Here is a 23,356-nt window from a genome sequence, read left to right as displayed (position 1 = left end):
TGGAGGAATTGGAGTTCCTATGGAACTTCAATTCATGTGATTTGGGGCAAACAAACAACTCCCCCATTTTGCAAATCCCATGAATTGCAATTCATGTGTTTTAGAATAGGTAACCAAACGACCCCTAAAATATGCACCAAAAAAAAGAATAGGTAACCAAACGACTCCTAAAATAATCACAAAACCTCATCTTATTATTTCAAACGAAAATAACCGGTCCGAAACAAGAAAAATGCTATTGTCAGCCAAGTAATTAAATTTGATATTTGGTGCCTAAACGTAACGGAAATACCGTTGTCCCTGCCTTCCATGTCTCCCTCTCTTTCAAACAAACAAACAACGCACAACAACAATAACAATACCCAATTTCCCCTAAATATTAATATTGTCAGCCAAGTAAATAATAATTCCTCCTTTTTTATAATTTATTTTTCTAATTAATTTTATTATTATTTACGAGAAATAAAGAAAAAAAAGCCCGTAATTATAAATTTTCAAACAAAGAACAAAAAAAAAAAAAAAAAAGTTAGCAACTTTTTGAATCTTCCGAAAATTTGGGACGTACCCATCTTAGGAACACAATCAAGGATCATAAACCCAATTATGTTCTTTACGATCATATTGGGTTTTGGTTTTTAATTTGCATTCCCCTTGAACAAGAGCCAGGTACGTCTATATTTTAATTTTTAATATTATTTTGTTTCTTTTAATGTTTTATATTTTATGTATTTTTATGTTTTGATTGATTGATTGATTAATGTATGATGGGTTTTGTGTTAGTTTATGATTTGGGTTTGTGATTAATGTTGTTGTTGTTGTGGGAATTTCAGGGATTTTGAAATTGAAGGACTTGGCTCTCTATCAAGGGTTTTGGATTGCAATTGAAATTCAATTTTGAATTTTGATTGCTTTCCGTTTTTCTGGGATTGTTATTGTTATTGATTGATTGATTGTTGTTTTGAAAGATATGGGGATGTCATCAGATAATATTAATGGACTTATATTGGCTGTTTCTTCAAGTGTTTTTATTGGCTCTAGTTTCATCATCAAGAAAAAGGGTCTCATGAAAGCTGGCAATTCCGGTGTTCGAGCAGGTTCATCCTTCGTCTTATTCGAATTCTTCATTTCAAATCGTTTGTTGTTCATTTTATGAGTCTAATTTTGGAAACAAACTTTGGCCTCTTTATTTCACTGTTTTGAAATCTTTCAAAGTTTTTTTTTGATGGCAAAAACTCGGGTTGGATTGTGTGGCAGTGAATATTATGTGGGTTTTCAAGGCTTTATGGTGTGTTTCTGAGAATTTATTAAGCCCTTGATATCGTATCGTTAGAGGGTCTTATCTGAAACCTTCTGCCTTTTGTTGGTTTTCAGATTGTTCTATGATTGATTGATTGATTGATTGATTGATTGATTGATTGATTGCGGAGTTTACCTGCTTTTGAAACAGGTTCAGGTGGTTATTCGTACTTGACTGAGCCTTGGTGGTGGGCAGGAATGATTACCAGTAAGTTTTGATGTATCTTTGTCAGAGTTTTCGATGACTTAAGACTTAATTCAAGTACTTCTATTAGTTGTTGCCTTTGTTTGTGGGTGCATTTTTGTTTGAATCACTTTGCGGTGGGATGTATGTGTAACCCTTCAAAAATCTTAGCACTGCAGACTAACGGCTTTTCATATCAGTCTTCAGTTTCAACTTTCAATGCCAAATTAATGATTTACGTGTGCATTTCTAGTGATTGTTGGGGAGATAGCAAATTTTGCTGCATATGCTTTTGCACCTGCAATTCTCGTCACTCCTTTGGGGGCCCTTAGCATAATTTTCAGGTACGGAGAATGCAATTTAGCAAGCCTAATTGCATGAAATTTCTTTTAAATCAACTAAAGATAGTTTTTGTATTGCAGCGCTATTCTCGCTCATTTCATCCTGAAGGAAAATTTGCACATTTTTGGCGTGCTTGGCTGTGTTCTATGTGTGGTTGGCTCAACTACTATTGTTTTGCATGCTCCACATGAAAGAGATATTGAATCTGTTAAGCAAGTATGGTATTTAGCTACAGAACCAGGTAGGCAAATATAATGGCGTCTATTTCAATCGTCTTTTCATGTCTACTATGTGAAAGATATTATAGGGCTGGTCGATTGAACTGCATTTCTGTATACAAAACCTAGCCAATGGATAAATATAAAACAGCACAAACTTTATAAAAGAAAATGCAATAATGTTAAGCTAAGAAATTCCTAGATCAACTGCATCTTTGCCGTACATTGTTGCTATATACTCCCTCCATTTCATTGATTTCTTCTACCTTAAAAATGACACATTACGTAACAAAAACAATAAAACATACAGAAGTTGAGAGGGAGTAAAGTAAGTGAGCCATTGGATAAGAGAGAATTGTGATACCCAAAAAAGAAAGTGGAAGAAATCAAAGAAATTGCTAAAAAAGGAAATGTGGAAGGAATCAATGAAAATGAGGGAGTAATAGTTATCACTAGCTTCAAAATTCCACTATCTGTAGCTGGAATTGGTGACTTGAATTTTTCTTTATGAGCAGGTTTTCTTGTATATGCTGCTATAGTTTTAGTGATGGTTCTTGTCCTCATTTTCTACTATGTTCCACGCTATGGGAAGACTCATATGATCGTATATATTGGGGTTTGCTCTCTCATGGGTTCTATTACGGTGCGTCAACTGAACTATTCATTGTCATCATTAATGGGACTATTCTGATTTAGCTATTCATTGTCATCATTAATTTGCTTTCCTCAATGTAGGTCATGTGTGTGAAAGCTGTGAGCATTGCTTTGAAGTTGTCTTTTGAAGGAAATAATCAGTTCAAGTACTTTCAAGCGTGGTTCTTCACTATAATTGTAGTTGTTTGTTGCCTCATGCAGATTAACTACTTGAACAAGGTAGCTTATGAGTAGGAGTGTTGTTTTCTTCTCGCTATCTCTCTGTGATTTATTTCTTCTCGAGTCATGATGTTTTTTCTTTTCTAATGGAGGTAAGGCCTTATTATTCTTCGGGTTTGAAATATTATGGAATCTGCGCATCTTTGGCAGTGAAGTAGCATTTGTTTGATGCAAATGTTCACACAATTTTCATTATGAGTCGTTAGGAGACAACCTCGTGTTTTACATAGTTAAGTCTGCACATTTATAACCCCTTTCACCTTGCCATAGATAGGAACACTGGGTAATGTTGTTGCTGTATATGATACCAATGCATGGAGTATCATATAACATTGGTAGCCTCTAAAATATACTTGGTGTAAACGGCTGGTTACTATAATTATTGTTTCTGTTTTATTATTTTTTATTTGAACTTTTCATTTGAAAGTCCTTTCACTTTATGATGGGTCATGATTTCATCTATTAGACTTTTCTAGTGATCAAGGGTTGTGATTGCCTTGATCAAAATGGCTCTTAAAACCCTGTGCTCTTCCTTTTCCATAAAGTATTAGCGGCCATTGTTTTCTCTGCTGAAGGCCATTGTTCTCTATGAGAGAAGTTTCAACTACCTCTTCAGTTTGGCTCGGAGAATCCATGTTTGAATACCGCATTGAATCATGTATGATGTGTATGTGTGAAAGGACCGGTTGGATTAGGTGCTATATCAAGAGGGAGTTACTCGATTGCAAGACTTGGGTTACTAGTCGACAAAAATCATTAAACCTCTGACTTGTGTTAAAAACATTAACCTAGTTTTAAATGATTTTCTTGATGACATTCTTCTGATTTTTTTTTTTTTTTTTTTTTTTTTTTTTTTTTTGCAGACCGGTTACTTTCTATGTTCCTTCTGTTTTTGTTTTTATAGACACTTATCCTCAACAGCTCGAAGCTTTGTTGTGATTTTACAATTAACGATAAAATTCTTGCAGGCACTGGACACCTTCAACACTGCAGTTGTGTCGCCTGTCTATTATGTTATGTTCACAACACTCACAATTCTTGCTAGCATGATCATGTTTAAGGTAATTTTGGTTCATCTTGACTAGTCGGCAGCTTTTTACTGATAGCAACATAAAATTGTTTACTAGCTGGTTATATTTAGCTCACTGTTTAAAGAAATTTTTTCCTTTGTTACGGAGTAATTTAAAACTATCAAAATTCGGATGGACTAGTGGCTACGCAAAATGTCATATGACTATTGGCCAATGTAGTATAGTATTGCGCAATATATGGATTTTCCGACTCAACCTTATGCTATGTCATATGACAATTGGCAATGTGCCAATGTAGTATAGTTTTGCTATGTTAACTTTGGTTTACCATACAACTCCCTCTATTCAAGCCATTTCGTCATATAAACTCAAAATCATGCTTTCTTTCATATTTTGGGAAGTAAAATGGCTTGAATGGAGTACTATTTTTGTGACGGACTTTATTTGATGTAATATCCTGCTGCAGGACTGGGATTCTCAAAACGGAGCACAAATAGCTACAGAGGTTTGCGGATTTATAACCATTCTTTCAGGAACATTCTTACTTCACAAAACTAAGGACATGGGAAGTACTCCTCCATTACCAGTTTCTCCAACCGAGCTTTCTAGGCGTTGCAGCAGCAATTCAAGTCCAATTCGGACATCTTAGACACCGATAGTTCTTTTATTTTACGAGAGCTAACTAATGGTTGTCAGTCGCCATTGATCCCAATGAGAGTAAAAGGTTCCGAGTTTGAGGTTCGAAGGTAATCACTTTACAGAACAGTTACTCTTCTTTGAAGGTGGAGGAGAAGATTTAAAGTTATTGGGGGAAGGATTTGATTATTTGTAGGAATTTAGCCATGGTTAGGGTTAGATTTCTCGCCATTATTTTTTTGCTTCACGGATATTAGTTTGTGAATATGTCTCGAGAAATAAACAAAGGAGAAAATGTTGGATACTAAATTCTTTAGTAGAAGAAAAAGAAAAAGAAGAAACAAAATCGAAAGAGAAAATGGCACAATTCTATCGGAACAATTCTTTAGCCTTCTTTCTTAAGGGAATGTATGCAACTAATCTGTGCAAGTGCTAAATTTTGTGGCGCTTATATACTCCAAATGTAATTTCCTGTCTGAAGGATTGTTCACTGGTCCAAAACCCGATTCAAGCAACCAAGAATGGCGCGCAACAACTCGAAGATGACGACTTGTGTGCTTAATAACACACTTGATTCCACACTACTCCTTGACATGGCAAAACTCTCTTTGATGTATTGAGTCAGAGCAAGGCAATCTGGATTCAGTAGATACAAATTGTACTCCTCTACTCAAAATGACTAATTTGAAACTTAAAACGATTAACTTGAGAATTTAATGATTAATAAAAAATTTTATTCATACAAATAAAAATGAGCTTACTCAAATATTTGAATGAAATAAACGATAACCATCCAACTTTAGACCGCGTATTCAACTTGATCAAGACCTTAAATTATCGGACAATTTTATACCCAAAATAACCTGTAAATTCACACATAACATGAATGATAGTTTATCGGGTCTAATTAAGCACGGAGTAATCCATTTTGGTATTTTATATGACTCTTTTCCGTGTTTTTTTTACAATAAGTGACACTACTTTTTAATAAATAGTCAATTTAATTGAGTAAAGCTATCCACCTATTGTAAGTGGTACTCTTTAAATAAATAGTGACCACCTTGAAAAAAAATTGTCATTTTTTAGTCGGTCACATTCTACTGGTCGCCCGTACAACCTTTGCACAATAGAATTTGCGTTTAGACTTTATTTTTGTAAAATAATTGAGGTGCTACCTTCTTTTTCCACTCTCAAATGCTATTACTTCCGCTAAAAAATGAAAAAAAAATTTCAGACAAGATCTTCTCTTTTATGATGTTCTTGACATTATTCCACAAATCCCAAACTTGTAACTTCTGGGCAATTTTAATTAAGGTTAGTTCATAACTTTCTTGCTTTCAAATATTCAATCATTCAACTACTCTACTCTTCCCTGATCTGTTCAATTCAATTTTTCAATTTGATGTAAATATGTGAATTTATATGCTAAAATGTCAAATACCCTTTAATTTTGATGCTCATATCATGATTTAGTGAATGGATTTGAGTTAAATTATATAGAAAAATGGCAACTCCAGCAAGGAGGAAAAAATGGAGTGAGGCAGAAGAAAGAACATTGATTGATAAATATGGAGAAATGTTGTCAAATGGAAGTTTAGCAAAAATGAAAACTAGAGAGAAAAAGTTTAAACCCATTGCTTTATTTGTTAATTCAATCCATAATATTAGGGACCCTATTGCTTTTCCTTGGCAATGGACTTGGAAAGATGTTTCTACTAAGGTCCAAAATATGAGGCATCAATATTTGTTGGTTAAGCAAAAGATTAAGAAGTCGGAATTGCCCGTGGGTAGTGCTTTAGTGGGTGGTTGTGGAGGCGGAGGTGGAGGTGGAGGTGAAGGTGAAGGTGAGGAGGAGTTTGATTGGGAAGATGGGGTTTCTTATTGGTCGAATTTTCTTCGATATAAGGAGGTTTTTGGGGATGTGCCTCTTGTTTATAACCATAACCATGACCATGACCATGATGGGTCATTGATGGGTGCCATGAATAATGATGAGAATGGTGGGAGTGGTGGTTTTAGTGGGAGTAGTCGAGGGATTGATATGGTGGATTTTGGGCATTTGGGGCATTCGATGGAGGGGGGTTTTGGTGCCGAGATTGATGGTGGGGAGGATGGTGTATTGGGTTTGGGTTTGGGTTTTGAGTATGATGCGGAGGAGGGGGAAGAGAACTTTCATGATGGTGAGACGAATCATATGAGGGAGGATGGCGATGAAGGGTTTGTTTATGAAGAGGTTGAGGCTAATGGGTCGGAGGTGAGGAAGAGGAAGAGGGTCGAGAAGGGGTTTGAGAAGAAGGCTTGGAGTTTCTTAGCCAACCAACTTTCACATTTGAAAGAAATGGAAAAGAGATTTGAACAACGGGAAATTGAACGAGAGAACGAGAGGCATAAGAGGGAGCGTCTTTTCTTGGAGCGTGAGAAAGAAAGAGAAAAGACGTGGGAAGAAAGGGTTAAAGAAAGGGCGAAGAGAGAGAACATTATGGAGGAGAGGAGGAAACAAAGATTATTAGAGTTGGAAGCCATGGAGAAGGAGCATGAAGAGAGAGAAAGGAGAAGAAGAGAGAAGTCGTCGATTCGAGAAAGAGAATGGGAAGAGAGGATGAACATTAGAAGGTCCGAATGGAAAAAACGCGTAGATAACATGTTGAATCAGCATAGAGCAGAAATGGGTCAAATACAATCCAGGATATTACACGAACAACAAAACTTAACGAATCAGCTGCTAAGTGTAGTTTCACAATGGTCGGGTCACCCAAATGGGCTATCTGATCATACGGCAGCAAGTAGTCACTACCTGTCACAAATAATGGCAAGTTTGAACCATGTGAATGGCATAGTTCATGATGATACGAGGGTCGAAGGAGACAATCAGGAAGATCAATTCATTGTTGATTGATAAGCTTGATGCTTAAATATTTACCAAGGTTACCAATTGTAAAGATTAAGAGTCTGTAAGTTTATGTCGAACATTGTTTGTATATTATATCTCCATATTATGGCGTGTAGCAATTGAAATAACTGTCGAGGCGCTCAGTCTCTTGGGCAGCAGTTTTCCAGGTTGTTCATAAGTTATACTCGTATCTCGCATGTATCTCTGAATGTCTTTTCTCCGCTAAGAGGAGAAAAGACGAGATATAGGTTTCAGTTGACATTGTATCTTGCTGTAATTTCATGCTTTAAATAACTGCGTAATGCATTGCTTAGGGGGAGGTAGCCGGATATAATTATTGTCCTCTCTCTCTTTTCCATCTTCCGCCACCAGTCCACCACCACCACCACCACTATTCTCCTCCATATGCTCGAGTTAATTGACAAAACATGTGTTTTACTTGGAAGTAATTAGAGGCTCACAAAACACGTTATACTTGGAAGTAATTTAAAAGGCTCAAACTTGCCAGATTACTGTAACTTGATAAATATTCGAGAATAGACGCTTAACTAATAGTACAATATATTACAAACAAAATACGAAAAATACAGCGATCTTCCTACAAATCAGACTATCAGAGTACGTATTCGTCTTGAGATGATACAAGAACTTGACTTGTATCAAGAAATAAGCCCTAGCCTCATTTTTTCAAGCTCTAATTGATCAACACATCTGGCTAAAACTCCATGGCGTCGCAATATTCTTGAGCACTTGGGAGTCTTAGATCAACTAGTAATGGTTTTAACCATACGCTTCGGATTCAATACAAGCTTAGGAGGGAGAAAGGTTGTTGCCTTTTGTGGTCCTACCAAACTCGTATTCCGACTAAACCGAGCTTGTAAACCAATTAGAAAAATCCCTATAGTTCCTAAAGGATGCAAATCATATACACTTCTCTAGCGAACAACATAAGGGAATTAATGTTACATGACAGCTTCGTCTTCTCTGAAAAGCCATATCATAAACCACGACTGAAGCCAGCAAATAGTTAGAACCCAGGACCAAGTCACAAATTGAGATATAGTTTTGAACTGAGCAATAAAAATCATATGAAAGGGAAAACCCAAAGATGGCACGAATCTGAAAAGAGAAGAGGGGAACCAGATAAGCCTTGGCACTTTGCAGTTACCCGAATTGCCCAACATTCGTTTCGTCAAATCACTGAATGCAGTTGGAAAAAAATCAATGGACTTCTCGACGCATTTTCTCCAAAAGTATTTCTTCAATGCCATCGACAAATTTTGTTATGCTTTTTCGTGTGTCAAAATCTAAGGAATTGGCCACCTCCTGCATGACCATGAGAGCATTTGACATAAAAGTCAAGCATGGTATGTGGATGAGCTAAGGGCCATGCAAGAAGCATTTAAAACTAAACCAGAGTATAAAAAAAGAAACATTTCACCTTCATTTTATATACAAATTTTTACTCCGGAGCTCAACAGAAACTTAAAGTTCAGTCACTAGTTCTAGTGGGGATCTTTATACACAAATACAGCAAGATTTCTATATAACTGTCAATGTAGGACACAGTCACATAGCGGCCAACGTTATAAGAACCTGGATCGTACAAAATACTAGATGTCCCCTCTATTGTAGTAGGTTGTTCACACTTTTCAGAACATGTTGAGTGCAAATTACATTTTGGAATGAATGGAGTACTGTACCATTCATATAAGATTAGCAAATTGAACTCTAGAGAAAATTTTCACATTCCAGTGTGGATCTAAGGAGGAACTCAACGTATAGAGAGCAAGCATATATAGACAAATATAGAAATTTTATTACTACGATCACCAGTAGGTGGTAGCTACAAGAATTAGCAAATTTATTTTTCGGTGCGAAATTTATTTGTTGCACAATATTTCTCCTGCAATGACTTAGAAGTCCCTAATTAACCCCTAGGCCGTAGCCCCAAATCAGTGGACTATCTAATTCTTTATGAAAAGGGAGACATAGAAGATCGAAAGGCCATTTTGATTTAGGCAAATACAAAGCCGAAAGAACAACAAATATATGGCTCCACTGAAAATGGATAGAAGAAATTGATGAAAGCTAGGGGTCAAACAAGAATAATAGTTCTACACCCGACTCAGGTAGTTTCACTTGATATCAAGGTTACCACATATATTATATTCATGTCAACTAAACCAAGAAGCTTTTACATCAATACAAACAGCTGCAAGACATTTATAAGGACAACCAAATAATACCCAACTCCATGTCAGGAAAAAGAAAAGATAAACAAACAGAAGATGTACTTACCTCTACTTTGGAGAGCAAACTCAAAGAAATTTCTTTTGCATTTTGATCAGAACTCCTAAGAGAAACTAACTTCAATTCAGAACCGGACAGGGGCCAACCCTGGGATGGCTTTAAATATGCATCAGCTCCCCCAGTCATGTGAGCTATAACTGTCTCATCCTTATCCAAGTACTCAAAGGAGTGCCTACAATTAAAGTTGAAGTACATGAGCATCACAGAAAAGAAATTTGAGACAACTAACTATGTGCTGTTTTATAATGAAATATCGCAGAGTCTTAATTTCTGACATTTTCATTAAGCCATAATCAACCCATTTCAATAATATCTGTAAGAAATTCCTCCAGATTTCAAAAATAGAATATCTGGAAAGGAAATACAGTAAACCAACACTACCCTTCAAACACACACAAACAATAAGGATAAAAGTAGACCCTGCTAGAATTTTTTGTTCTCCAATTGCTTTAATAAGGTTGCTTGACAAAAGAGCTGATAAAGAATATGGGGAAGAGGATAAGTCGGAGATACAGGTCCTTACACAAATTCCACACACGAGTAGAATATTTATGCCATGTTTGCCCAGACTGAGTAATATAGTCTTCAGAGACTTGAACCAATTAACAACTATATAACTGCTCCAAGCTTTCCAACATCAAAAATATAAAACATTGAAGTCGGAGTCCCAAAATAATTTGGCTACTATGTGAGCCAATGAATATCCAATTTAGTAATTAAAGAAATAGAGGAGATGGAGTTTTACATTCTGCTTGGGATCAACAAATACTTTTAAGACAATTAATCGAAATGTTACCTTGAGTTATTAGTGTTCTTCACTACAAGTTGTCTTAGAGTGCACATAACGATTCTATCTTGCACTTTCTGTAAAAACCATCCCAACGTGGACCGTGTCTCCTGGAGACCCCAAAATAACTTGCTGCAACCATGTTAACAAAAAAGTTAAAGCAAAAGACAAAGTGGCTTAGATATACTCATATACCTATCCTGGGAAGCAAACATGTCATTGTCAAAATCATGTGAAGTAAACAAAAGGAATATGCAAAATAAAACACTTCTTCCTTCCCATTTTCTACTAGCTTTGACCATTTCTCTCTGAAATGCTCACAGTTCATTGGTATCCTTGACAATCACCCAACGACCAACACATCCAGATGTAGAAGGAATTTTGGAAGGTCAAAATCTACAAAATCTAACCGTTAATAAATTGAGGCAAGCAGCCAATGAGTCCATTTAGAGCCTTAATCTTATGAGAGTTTACAAGTGCATATCACAGATCAAGTGTATTATGTGTCACTCCAAATAGCCCTGGTCAATGGCTCATTTAGGACGAGTACGGGTCAGGGAGGTTTGGGTACAGATCATTTCTAGTATGTTTGTATTCAAGTCGGATCAGTTATTTCGTGTCCGAGTATGGTTGGGTGAGTTATTATCTGGACATCTAGAGTGTGGTTAATAGCATTTGAGGAGGGAAGGGGAGGGGAGGGGGTGGAAGGAAGGGAAAGGGAGGGGAGATGGGTAGGTAGCTTTTCCTCCAAATCTTTCCTACGTTTGAGGAATTTTGATTTGTCTTGGGAAAGGGAAATGAATACGTCCATTTTTTTTTCCCTCCATTTCCCTCCTACCCTATTTGGTAACCAAACAAGAGAATTTGTCCTTCCAATTCCCTCTCTCTCTTACCTCTCCAATTCCCTCCATCCAAACAAACCCTTCTGATGTAGAGACAAGGATCAATAAGGGACATAAAACTTCGAGTCCAATTGGGTTTCTAGCCATATTCGGGTTCGTGTGCTTGAGTACTTGCACAGGTCGGACCGGGCTGGGTCAATTCAGATCAAGTCAATATTGTAAGGTCTAACTCATAAATCCGTCCTCTTTAAGACAATATCAATTTGATTTTTTCTGTTATATAATTTTTACAATTTTATATGGCTCACACGGAAGATTTTATCAAATTGTAAGTAAAATCCACAATAGAGAGATCAAGACAGTCAAAAGGGTGATCTCAAAATCTTAGATAGAAAATGCGCTAGGCGCAAAGAGAATGCATTTCCCTTAGCATGACTTAATCCCACATATAACGTCATAGTAGGCCCCCAAGAGAAAATTAAATAGCATCGGAGAGAAGAAAAATAGCTGAAAGACAGACCTGAAGGTATTTGCAGCTTCAACAATTTCCCCAATGTAAACGTCATCTGGAAAAATCTGCAAATGCAGAACTACATGTAATTCTTGTAGGCAGTTGACAGAATCAGAATGATAATTCTACTCATTCAAGCATCTCAATTACAGATTAAATAAATAGGAGAAAATATCCTTAAATGACCAACTAACAATATGGTGAGTAGAGCAACGAGTCAAACAAGCCTACTGTAAGGATCAAATAGTTGAGAAGAAAAACATTGAGCATGCATACACAATGCTAAACAAATTAATTAAAATGCCAGCTACTGTTCCAACCAGTAACCTATTGAGTATGCTAATGATGGCGTGACATTTCCAGGTTTAGAGGGCATCCCTAGCGTATTTCATGCCTTGATCCTGTTTTCTGTCAACCATTTCGTTTGAGTTTGTTTCGCATAAACACCTGGGGTTGAGATGACTTAGCCATCAAAGAAACAGTTGCTACACAAGGCAGGTGGTTATAAACTAAATAGCTAGCATCTAATAACAAGTCATAATTGTCGATTTATCAACCCTGATAAAACCATGCGAGAACTCTATAAACAGAAGATGCACACACAGAATCTCGATGACAAAGTATCGCACTCCCTCATGCATTCAAAAGATTAATAATCTTGCACTCACTTGTTAGATTTCTAAACCAGGTTTGGAAAAAGGACTGAAATGATTTAAAGATATACCTCTACACGCTTTATCTCCATAGTTCCATTCAACACCTCTATTAGCAATTCATGGTTCACTTCAGATGGTTTGGTAGACATCAACACTTCAACATATGGGATGTATGTCGTTAGAGACAGCCTAACGGTGTTTCCTTCGACATCAATTACCTTCAAACCAGTCAATGCTTCATTAATCTTCTCAATAGCCTCAACCCTACATATAAATTACATATGCCCTAACCGTAAATGCTTGACCAACTTCAGACTAGTATACTTGAAAAGGTAAGGAAAAACAGTTGCTGACTCTAATGAAATAAATGTTGTTCGAGTTACCTCTTCAGCTCAAGGTCAAGTTCTTGAAATGACTTCAATGTCACTTCATTCATTTCAATTTGATATTTCAGCTTTGATATCTGAAAGAGAAGAGGGAACTCAGCCTACTTGAAGACAATGATATAAACTATTGAATGAAAACTAAGTCGAATTATCTAGATCATTGCAAAGAATATCATAATAAAATCATAAAAGATTAACCTCGAACGAATCCACGTGTTGTGGCTTTGCAAATTTATGATATCCATCATTTTCCAAATGTTTTCCAACTTGTTCTCCTGCTTCCGCTTGCCAAGATACCTGTATCCAACTTAATGTATGAGGACCGATAATCAATTACATGTAGCAGGTCATGCATAAGAAAAAAAAGATAGGAAGTATTCGACAATATAGTCTCGATCATATAGTTCAGTGCTCTTAAGGTAGTATCAATATCGGGCAATATCACAGGAAAACATGTTTCACATTAGCATGATCCATACATATAAATTGAATATTCAAGATAGAAAGCTTCAAAATTTGTAGTCATCATTTCACCAACTCAATGGTGATCCACCACTTTTTTGTGAAAGCATGACAATATAAGATGATATGGAAGGTTAAAAATAAGTAATAAGGTTTAAGAAAAAATAATGCTTGTAACATGTGCTGACAAGGAAATTTTAGCAAAAGTATTTAGGTCACATAACATGCAATAAGCCTCCCGAAACCTTGTAATGTTGTTCATTCAATAATAAAAAGGTTGATCATTGACCTTCGATTCAGCACAATCCACAACATGCCGTAAGGATTGAAGATTGCTTTCCAATCGGCAAGTACCTGACATTATAAAAACTCTCTAATCTGTTAACCTTTGAAAAATGCTTAGAGAGACAGATAAACGGTAAAAAGCGCACCTTCCACATATGACTGAGCAAGTTCATCAATCTCTTGACCCATGGAAGCACTTTCAGCTTCTGTTTCCTCGAGCTCAGCTCTCAAGCGATCCATATATGCATCTACACATATAACTAGGGTTTAAACCTTTGCATTCCAAAGGTAGCATCAACTGTAGAGGTACGAACAAAAGCAACAAAACTAATTAAACTTGCTACCGAAATTGTATAAGCTTTTTTCATCTCATCTACAGCAATAGTACCATCAATTCACCTTGAATGGAGTTGATTGCATTACTTATTACTGCAGTAGCTCAGTACTCTAATGTTAACCTTACTGAAAATGCGTTTGAATTATATTCAGATTGAGTTCAATTTCACTCCTTCAATCTCTATATAACTCAACCACGCTCCAATCCGCTTAACTTTACAACAAAATTAGGCCTCCCTACCTAAATTTCATCGTAAAAGTCCCGAAAATTACAACTTGAAACCGAAAGTATGCAAACTAGTGAACAACTCATAGAAACTTCCAAATTTACTTGATACAACTAATCATGACAATTAAAGAGGTGCTCACCTAGATCATCATCATTGAAATTAGCGACATCAGCGTGGTCCGCGACAATCTGGTTTGCTTTTGGCTGCAGAATTTTACATATATGCGACTGAAAATCAAATAAATTTTTTAAAAAAAAAAAAATTCAAAAAAAAAAGCAAAGATTGGGGAGAAAACCTCGAAAGCAACAACGAAATCTTGAAGAAGCTTGTCGGAATCAGAAGAAGATAACAAGGAATGATGGGCGGGATTAGAGAGAAAGTCGGTAAATTCGGCAATTTTACTGCGAAATACAGAAATTAAAAGGAGAAATGCAGCGACGAAGAATGCAACAGAGAGAGAGAGAGTGTGTGTGTGTATACCTGCGAAGAGTTTGGAGGTCGAGATTTTGGGAAGCCATTTTCGTTCTCTCTCACAATTTTCCAGTGGAACAGTAGTATGGTGTTTCCACCGCCATTCAATTTCTGAGTTTCAGTCGTCTTCTTTAAATAAACCCAGATTTTATATTTTCAAAAAAATTTGGATTGTTGTAGGGAAGAAAACCCGAATAATCCGAATAAGGAAATAGGGAAGAAAATGGTGAATAGGAGGGAGTAAATTGTAAGACCATTTTATACCTAAGATCCGCTCAATAACACAAAGTCCGGGTAAATTAGTGAATATAGTTGTACAAAAATATTTTATTTTGAAAACCCAGTAATTTATTTTGATAACTTGTACATTTAAATACGTCATTGCTTATTCATGTACGAGTTTTACTCAATCATGGGCATTTTTTCATATTCTTTCCATACATTACCCTTCCAATGAAAAAAAAATCTAAAAACTCTCTCTCTCTGTCTCCTTCTAAAACTTGATGAAATTGGTCCCAAATTTCCAATTACGAGTTTCAATCCACTTATCAAACATAGCAATATTCAATTTTGTTAAACAAGTTACATGAATTATTTGCTCCTTTGAATTAATAAACTTGTTTTTCAATTAGGGTTTATTTCCCAATTATGGGTTTATTTCCCAATTGTGGTTGAGGCAAGATGGAGCGAGATGGGGGAGGCTAGTTGCAGGGGACGGGGTATTGGTGTGCGGTAGTGGACAGGCTCGACGGCGGTCGTGCGGTGATTGTCGACGGTGGTGGGCAGCATCAAAAGTGGTCTCGGATTGGGTGAGGGAGGAAACGCAGGCGGTGGAGGAATGGACGGGTCTAGGCGGATGGGGTAGGGCGAGTTATGGGCGACGGCCGCACTGGAGGGTTAATGGAGGTACGGGTGGTGGTTAGATGGTGGTGGCAGGGGTGGTTCACAGGTGGTGGGAGTAGGTTGAATAAATAATTGGATTGAGAAAATAAAATTGAAATATGTGGGTGTTGAAATGGGGAGGGTAAATTAGTCAATTATGTCCATGATTGAGTAAATCATGTCCATGAATGAGCATGACCCTTTAAATATGTCGGTATTGATTATAAGATATCAGATTGTCAAGATAAAGTGCAAATATACATAAAATTACATGTTATTTATGAGCTATTCTCCTTTTGGGCCAGTCATATGTTATAAGACGGTCTTATAGGAGAGTTGTTGTCAAACAAAATAATAAATTCAAGTTAGCTCTCAATTTAAGACGACATTATTCGTGGTAAGTTCAAGATGGATCAAACTAGGGCAGAGTACGGATCGGGTATTTGATCCAAAGTACTAGTTCGGATCAGATATCCATATTAGAAATCCTGAAGTTAGATATCCAATATCCAAACCAAATGTCTCGGATATCCAATGTTCGGGTATCCAAAATAATCGGATCGGATGTGGATATCCATCGGATATCCATACTTTTGAATTTACTTTAAAATTAAGTTTGAAACACGATTATATTCATAGTTTTACATGATGATTTTCTTTCGTATCCTTAATCCAATGTTCTCGCTATAAAATTTAAGTACCACCTAGATATTTCTCTAATATTTTAAACATTAATTAAGTTGTTATATCAAATAGAATTTTATTTTATCGAAATTATACTATAAAACTATAGTTCGGATCAGATCGGATATCCAAATATTTTAATTTTAATATCCATATCCAAACCAAAACCAAAGATTTCGGATCATATATCAAACCAAACTTAACTTTCGGATCGGATATCCAAAAATTCGGATCGGATATCGGATCAGTTTGGATAATCGGATTTTTTGCTCAGCCCTAGATCAAACAGCATACAATTTGTATATAAGACAAAAACAAAATGCTTATATATCACCAAAAGACTTGTCTTATCGATACAAGCGGTAAATTACTTGACCTGTTTTAATCTTAAAACGACGCTCTAGGAGAGACTTATTGATAACGTATGTCCGTTCATTTCTGTAAAAAAAGAATTTAATTATCACACTATGTCATAGTGTAAAACGGTCTTATACTATAATTTATGTGTGGGTCTATCCAAACTAGTATGGAGTGCTAAATTGTCTAAACTCTTAATGCAGTTTGTAGCTAGAAATTGTTTTAGCTAAAAATCTCACGTGCCAATTTTAAGTTATTTCCTGTGTCCCAGTGAATAGTTTATGTACGAACTATAGACTGGGACTGAGGGACTAGGAGTAGTAGGTTATATGTTAACCATTGTAGCATTGTAGGCGTTTATTTAGAGAAGGTAGAGTAAAAGCGTACATTGATTAGTCGTTTTGCAAAACATCTCCTATTTACTAAGAGAAGAAGAATTCTCAGAAATTTTGCCTCCAAATACTCAAACTTAAATATGAAAACTCTATAAATACCATACATACATTGCACGGGGCCTATACTATTGCTATTACAACAGGATTTGTATTAATTAGCGTCATCATCCATAGCTAACTAACACTACCAGAAGTTCGTATGAGTTCCATTATAGCACAATCAATAAACAATTTTTCGTACATTTACCACCAAAAATTGCAGTATTTTGATTTTACTCTGTCTTCACAATGGAGCTACAAGTTTACATTCTTTGGCTTTAAAATGAGCTGTTACACCGGTAACGGTTAATTTTCAACAATAATAATCAATCTGAATTGCTCAAAAATAGGACAACGCCCACAACGGTACGATAATGTAGTTGCATTTTCACACATCAACCAATCAACCAATGCAATTCAACTCGGCATTTCAATTTCAATTGATACAATAAAATTATAACCATATTTCAACTGCTTCATACGATGTTATTGTGTGGTCTGCAATAAGCTACAGACTACATGAACTCACCGTAACAATGACCACTCTGCTCTCTGCCCCAGCTAGGCTAAGACCCAGCATTAAGTATCCAGTCCACGAGCGACACGACTAAATAACGAGGGTATTACAGGTAATTCGGCTAAGGCGTGACAACAAGCCAGGTATATCACACCAATAAATCAATCAAATACAACTCCCTCTGAAATAATTTGGGTATAAATAAAACGAAACAACGTATATAATCCTATACAAAATAACAAACTAACCACCTTAGGTGGATGAGTTCGCATTTGTTATCAGTTTCCACCCCAAGGAAAGCAGCAACAGCCCTGTACATTACGGTCAGGATAAACGGTTAGAACGGGTACATTTGCAGTTCCCCAATTTGGATCATTAGCAACTACAATCTGTTATCACGCGCACTACCTTGACTCTTCACTTTGAGTGCCATACCCGGATATCTGCTACTAGAAAAAGGGCCGAGTCTCGCTCAAATCAACACGACACTCAAGGATGGTCATACCTGACCTGACCAATCTGACGCTTATCATAGCGCACACGAAGATGCACACTCAAAGAGAGAAACACAGCAAGATATGGTGCGCATGAAGTTTTTCGTACAATTTTTGACAATGAAAACTCTCTCTCTCTCTCTCTCTCTCTAAAAAGGCCATAATACTACCAATTTTTAAATAGAGTTTTATCAAGAATGTGTCTCCATACAGTCCCTCAGAAACTGACTCATGGCGAGTCTAACACTTCCATAAGTACACGTATCCGACACTTGTGCCCACATTTGTTTAACACAGATTATCATAGCCAGATGTAAGACCACGACGACCTGTGTTATTCAGCCTCGTGTGTTTAAGTGTCTGACTCAGCTATTTTTTCTTTTAAAAAGTCCACACATTTTGGCTTAACATGAGGTGCCCAGGTGTCATACTCATGTCCAACTGTCGAGTGTCGGACACGAGTATGTGAGAGAGTAAGAAAACTCGGAGTAACATAGGCGATGAGCACTTCACTTTAGATATAAAAAAGAGTGTTGCTAGGAAAAATCCTCATACCTTGGAATCTTTACTTTTAAGTCGCTTTTGGCCATTGGAATGTTGGGTCTGAGTTGCTCCACCTGGTGCATTCCCTGCACTGCCATGCCTTTCCTCTTTCACTTTGCTGAAGATGTGAGAATATCCATCAGCCGACGAGGGGTCAGTCTCATCCCATTCCCCAAACTTGGGAACTGCAGTACCTCGCTCAGGCTGCCATATTGCAAAAGCAAAGTAACTGTGAGTGTCTTGTAGAGATCGTTTTTACATTTAACATAATATTTAAGATATGTGCTTTATAGAAGTATTCATGTTAAATTAAAGGGTTTGGCCACAAACTACAGCTTGTAATTCAAATCGACCAAGTGTTAGAAGGAGAAAGATTCCATATTGGGCTAGCAAGCACATCACTATGGAAGATCAGGTCAAAACTTAAGGTCTACAAATGAGCATAAAAAAGCAGGAAACAAAAGAACGGATAACAAAAGTGCTAATAAGCAAAACCAACAACAAAAACAGATGAAAACAGCTAGCCATTGCGGACTTTTAAAGGGAGATAGATTTGAACTGGCAGTTATTAAATTGATCGTCCACAATTTTACAAGTATAATTGTTTTTTTGTTTGGTGTTAAGGGAGCCACAAGTGCAGTTTTGACGTTACATGTTTCGGCCCCAAGTCTTTAGCACCACCAGCACTCCATGACTTAACAAACCGAAACCGACATTAACATATCAGTCTAATTGTTATAGCTTCACCTTATCAGCAACCTTATTTTGGACTGACAGGGCCATCAGATGTATATAGGCGACTACTATAATTTCAATATACTTCTGCAGTAACAAAATAGAAAAAGATTAGCGAGATTGATTACAGTTTCATTGCCTCGAGCTACAGATCTCAAACGGGATCTCCCAGGAGTCAAGGGAGCCAAACTTAAAGTTCCTTCAGAAGTTTTCCTTTCCCTAGAAGGAGAAGACATAGAACTTCCTTTGGAGGCAATCTTAGCCTGGTAATGAGGATGCAGTGGGGACTGATCCGCACTGCGTACACTACCTCCATTTGGCCTTACACCCCTCTTGGGAGTATTGCTGCCGATCCCACTAGATTGCTGATAATTTAAATCCCTAGAAGTTCGACGTCCTCCGTCGGTATGCTTCCGTAATTCAACATCTTCTTGGCTTACCTTACGCTCATGCTTTGTCCTGACTGCCTCTGCTCCCCTTTGTGTCTCCTGCTTGGGTATCATATTGGATTATCAGAATAGCTATTTAGATTCGTTACAACCGCCATTCCAAATGGAATTCTAGTGTGTAAAAATTGCCATTGTCTGAATTAGGAGTTTTCGTATACTAAATTGAAAAAACGGAAGGGAAAAAAAAAAAAAAAAAAAAAACCACCTTTTCACTAGATGAGCCCCTCCTTGCATTTTCAAAATATGTCGTGTACGAGATGTTTTCTTCTGTGTCCCAATTCCCAAATTGCGGCAAATTGGGTCGCTGCTGCAGGATTAAATTCACTAGTCAGACATATAAGCTCAAAACTTTAAAAGAAATAGATTATGATTAGATTAGAATCCTTAAGCTTAAAAAAATGGATCTTAATATGCCATGTAGGAACGAAAATGGATCTCTCCATTTCCCTCCCAACACATTTTACAAATCAAACAAGAGTATATGTCCCCTTCCCTTTCTCTACCCTTACTTTCCCTCCAAGTCTTTCCATCCAAACAAGCACTAACACCTAATATGCTCCTCTACTACAAAGAAATGCATAACTATCTAATACTACGTATATTTTAGTCCTTTCCTATATCTGCAACAACAAACATACTACGTATTTGGTCCAACAGAGTACATCAATGAGCTACTAATACCAAAAACAACACAAATTCTCATTTGAAATCCTCTATACATAAAAGAAATATATAGGGTGATTCCTAGATGTTCTTGAACTATACCATATCGTTACTGTTAGAGCGGAGTAGTAGTTAACTTCCACAACCTTGACAATAACATTTCCGATAGAAGACAATGCGCACGTAAACTTCTCCATTAGGTTTTGATGGACAGAACGATAGGGAAAGGAGGAGACCTTTGTCCCGGTTCCCCTTCCCTCCGTTCAACCCCCCTCCCCTCCCCTTCTCTCCTCAAAAGATATCCAAACACATCCTTAGTCTCTTAAAAGACGGTCTCATATTAGTATGAAATGAGATCAACAACCCATGAAACTAAGTACCCTAGCCATATACTCACTAGCCCACGAGTAACTATCCCATCATCCGACCGGTCTCATGATAAACTTATCATGAGATCAAATTCCTTACTTCCGCCCACCACAGAGTTTTAAGCAAGCAGACCAAACAAGCTATTCTCGGACTTCGAAGAGATATCCTTAATAAATCCTTAACACAGTCCTCATGTACAAACCAAAATTTGCAACATACAGTATAATTTATCCTAGAGTGATAGTATAATCAGACAACCAGACATCAAAAAAGATCTCAGATCACAATTGTAATGCTAAAACTTTGGTCACTGAATAATATGATCAAGGTATAGGTCAAGAAACCATCCTAGCCAAAAGTTTAAGCTGATGGTTGGAGTCCCAAAATCGTTTTATAAAATCAGGACGCCATATAAATCTAACTATTCGATCCTAAAGACTGATAATTTTAACTTTTAACCTATAGATTTTTACCAACAACTTAAATCACTACTAAAATCTCACTAAATTTTATCCAACCTCATCATTTTCCATTAATTACTGCCCACCAAAAATAGCATAAAGCATAGATAACTGAATTCAAAGCCCACAAAAGATTCAGACCCAGCCTCCAAATTTAGCAAAATCATCCAATTATATTAACTACCCACATAAACAAATTAAAAATTACACAAACCAAGATCATACAAAAGAATACTAATAATAGATAGGTGAAGTAGTATACTCACTGCCATATATGGATATACCACCCTCCTCTGAAGTCTGAACTGCACTTTTTTTTTAAAACTTTATTTTATCAGGAAGATGATGAATTTTTTTCAAATAATTATTATTTTTAAAAAATAATTAAAGTAATTGGAGTGTATTTAAGTGAATGAGACAAGCGAAGGAGAAATGAAAAGAAGACAGCGAGTTTGGAGGAGAGGGTACAAACACAATTGACCCAATGACCCAATGACCCAATATAGTTTGTGACACCTGCCTGTTTTTAATTTCTCGTATTTAGTGGGGTCAATTCTGGTCAATTCTCTATTCATTTCTTTCTTAATCCTTGATTTTCCACAAGTTAATGGTACCAAAGAAGATTTTATGGCGTTGAGTAAACTCTTTGTATACACCTAATCAACACCAACATATAGCTGTATCCTGCATGATTCATAATAACAGGATTTTGTTGTGAAATAAAGAGGGGAGAATTGGTAGAGAGAAAGTAAGGCAGACAAAACTATATTCTTATTCCATTATAAGGGGCACATGCAATGGCTAGAGTTTCCATAAGATGATATATTCTATAATCCTATAAGATATGGACATCCATATTATAATAATATTCATAACACTTCCCCTTGGATGTCCATCATTGAATACGTATGCTCGTTAAAAACCTTACTAAAAAACCGATGGGAAAAACGCTAGAAAGGAAAAGAGTACATAATAATCTTCAAACACGCATAATAATAGGCGCCGTTAAAACCTTTCCATGGAAAACCCAAATGACAAAACCATGGATAAGGAAAAAAAAAGAAATCTGATGGCGTGTCTACTCCCCCCGATGATTTACATAACTTGATATAACTTGAAATGATTCATGCTTTGATGTAACTTCTCCATCGTTGAATTAAACTATAATTCATCGTAATTGATAAACTTGACATCTTCAATTAATAGAAATTCTTGTTAACTTCAATATCATATTTCTTCGGATATCATAATCTGGATATGGTCATTTCAATAACTCTTGGTCTTCATTTCAATTAATACTTCCGCAATAGTGATATAGCTTCTCCTCAATAAACGACATAACATTATATGTCTAAAACAATTTGTCATCTCAATCAATCATGATGACATGACTAAACTATAGCGTAATAATGCGCTTATAGTGCTACCTCGTTAAAAACCTTGTTAGGAAAAACCCATTGGGACAAAAAAACCTAGTCGAAGGGAAAAAGAGTGTAGCTTTCATTCCTGAATTCATTGTCTTCAAGAGAATCAATCCGATCATTATTGAATAATTCATCCAATATGTTTGAGCGATTTTCTTTGCTAAACCATATATGTATGGATTGACATTTTCCATTGTAGATTTTCACTACATTATTCTAATCGTTATGATACTTACGGACCATAAACTAATTTCACATGCTTAGCAAAAACTCATTCAATATCTCGAACTTGAGTTGAGACAATAACTTTTCAAATAAACTCTATAGGAGTTTTGATGTTCCATTTTGGAATTAATCACGATATCTTTCAATCGTATAGTAGAGGTTTATGTATCATGAGTTTTCAATAACTCAATTGATCAACCATTAAAAATTGATGATCATTTATAAGAGGCTCCTACAGGGAGCTATCTTCATAGGAGTAAAATATATTTCTCCTTTCCATCATTATCCATTCAAAATTATATATTATGAAACATGTGCATGCATATGATATGAAATTAAGTTCTAAGTGACATATGCTAACAAATATGCA

General features: G+C 36.3%; 4 protein-coding genes across 5 annotated transcripts; 2 read left to right on the top strand and 2 right to left on the bottom strand.

Annotated features, from left to right (window-relative positions):
• Nucleotides 1-296: 296 nt before the first annotated feature.
• LOC141657348 (putative magnesium transporter NIPA2) lies at nucleotides 297-4,889 on the top strand. The gene is made up of 9 exons (XM_074464543.1): nucleotides 297-666; nucleotides 831-1,094; nucleotides 1,448-1,504; nucleotides 1,734-1,824; nucleotides 1,903-2,063; nucleotides 2,556-2,683; nucleotides 2,776-2,913; nucleotides 3,882-3,974; nucleotides 4,411-4,889. The coding sequence occupies exons 2-9, from the start codon at nucleotides 968-970 to the stop codon at nucleotides 4,591-4,593; spliced, it is 978 nt and encodes a 325-aa protein (XP_074320644.1). The 5' UTR covers nucleotides 297-666; nucleotides 831-967; the 3' UTR covers nucleotides 4,594-4,889.
• An 815-nt stretch (nucleotides 4,890-5,704) lies between these two features.
• On the top strand, nucleotides 5,705-7,645 carry LOC141657345 (uncharacterized). The gene is made up of 2 exons (XM_074464540.1): nucleotides 5,705-5,894; nucleotides 6,249-7,645. The coding sequence occupies exon 2, from the start codon at nucleotides 6,310-6,312 to the stop codon at nucleotides 7,474-7,476; it is 1,167 nt and encodes a 388-aa protein (XP_074320641.1). The 5' UTR covers nucleotides 5,705-5,894; nucleotides 6,249-6,309; the 3' UTR covers nucleotides 7,477-7,645.
• Nucleotides 7,646-7,945: 300 nt separating this feature from the next.
• LOC141657344 (uncharacterized) lies at nucleotides 7,946-14,897 on the bottom strand. The gene is made up of 12 exons (XM_074464539.1): nucleotides 14,759-14,897; nucleotides 14,574-14,679; nucleotides 14,418-14,481; nucleotides 13,859-13,960; nucleotides 13,717-13,781; nucleotides 13,164-13,262; nucleotides 12,963-13,042; nucleotides 12,648-12,843; nucleotides 11,933-11,988; nucleotides 10,580-10,702; nucleotides 9,772-9,955; nucleotides 7,946-8,796 (listed from the first exon to the last, which is right to left on the bottom strand). The coding sequence occupies exons 1-12, from the start codon at nucleotides 14,794-14,796 to the stop codon at nucleotides 8,692-8,694; spliced, it is 1,218 nt and encodes a 405-aa protein (XP_074320640.1). The 5' UTR covers nucleotides 14,797-14,897; the 3' UTR covers nucleotides 7,946-8,691.
• Nucleotides 14,898-17,491: 2,594 nt separating this feature from the next.
• LOC141657346 (RPM1-interacting protein 4-like) lies at nucleotides 17,492-21,823 on the bottom strand. Of its 2 annotated transcripts, none has more exons than XM_074464541.1 (5): nucleotides 21,604-21,823; nucleotides 20,050-20,151; nucleotides 19,524-19,883; nucleotides 18,673-18,864; nucleotides 17,492-17,934 (listed from the first exon to the last, which is right to left on the bottom strand). In XM_074464541.1, the coding sequence occupies exons 1-5, from the start codon at nucleotides 21,607-21,609 to the stop codon at nucleotides 17,902-17,904; spliced, it is 693 nt and encodes a 230-aa protein (XP_074320642.1). In that variant the 5' UTR covers nucleotides 21,610-21,823; the 3' UTR covers nucleotides 17,492-17,901. The 2 variants fall into 2 exon arrangements, with proteins under 2 accessions (XP_074320642.1, XP_074320643.1); XM_074464542.1 differs by having other exon boundaries at nucleotides 20,050-20,148; nucleotides 21,604-21,815.
• Between the last annotated feature and the right edge of the window lie 1,533 nt (nucleotides 21,824-23,356).

The sequence above is a fragment of the Silene latifolia genome, chromosome 5, assembly GCF_048544455.1.
Source record: "Silene latifolia isolate original U9 population chromosome 5, ASM4854445v1, whole genome shotgun sequence".
NCBI classification, from domain to species: Eukaryota; Viridiplantae; Streptophyta; class Magnoliopsida; order Caryophyllales; family Caryophyllaceae; genus Silene; species Silene latifolia.
Note: the sequence above shows the minus strand (reverse complement) of the source record. Positions and strands in the feature narration are given on the sequence as shown.

Excerpts from the sequence above, each read along its gene's own strand:
- LOC141657348 (XM_074464543.1), top strand. The coding sequence starts at position 968 with ATGGGGATGTCATCAGATAATATTAATGGACTTATATTGGCTGTTTCT. Across the intron at positions 1,825-1,902 it reads GCCCTTAGCATAATTTTCAG|CGCTATTCTCGCTCATTTCA; the intron begins GTACGGAGAATG and ends TTTGTATTGCAG. Across the intron at positions 2,684-2,775 it reads CTCTCATGGGTTCTATTACG|GTCATGTGTGTGAAAGCTGT; the intron begins GTGCGTCAACTG and ends TCCTCAATGTAG.
- LOC141657345 (XM_074464540.1), top strand. The coding sequence starts at position 6,310 with ATGAGGCATCAATATTTGTTGGTTAAGCAAAAGATTAAGAAGTCGGAA.
- LOC141657344 (XM_074464539.1), bottom strand. The coding sequence starts at position 14,796 with ATGGCTTCCCAAAATCTCGACCTCCAAACTCTTCGCAG. Across the intron at positions 14,680-14,758 it reads GACCTCCAAACTCTTCGCAG|TAAAATTGCCGAATTTACCG; the intron begins GTATACACACAC and ends TGTATTTCGCAG. Across the intron at positions 13,263-13,716 it reads TGGATTGTGCTGAATCGAAG|GTATCTTGGCAAGCGGAAGC; the intron begins GTCAATGATCAA and ends AGTTGGATACAG.
- LOC141657346 (XM_074464541.1), bottom strand. Across the intron at positions 19,884-20,049 it reads GGGGCTCATCTAGTGAAAAG|GAGACACAAAGGGGAGCAGA; the intron begins GTGGTTTTTTTT and ends ATACCCAAGCAG. Across the intron at positions 17,935-18,672 it reads TTAAAAGTAAAGATTCCAAG|GGCTGTTGCTGCTTTCCTTG; the intron begins GTATGAGGATTT and ends CGTAATGTACAG.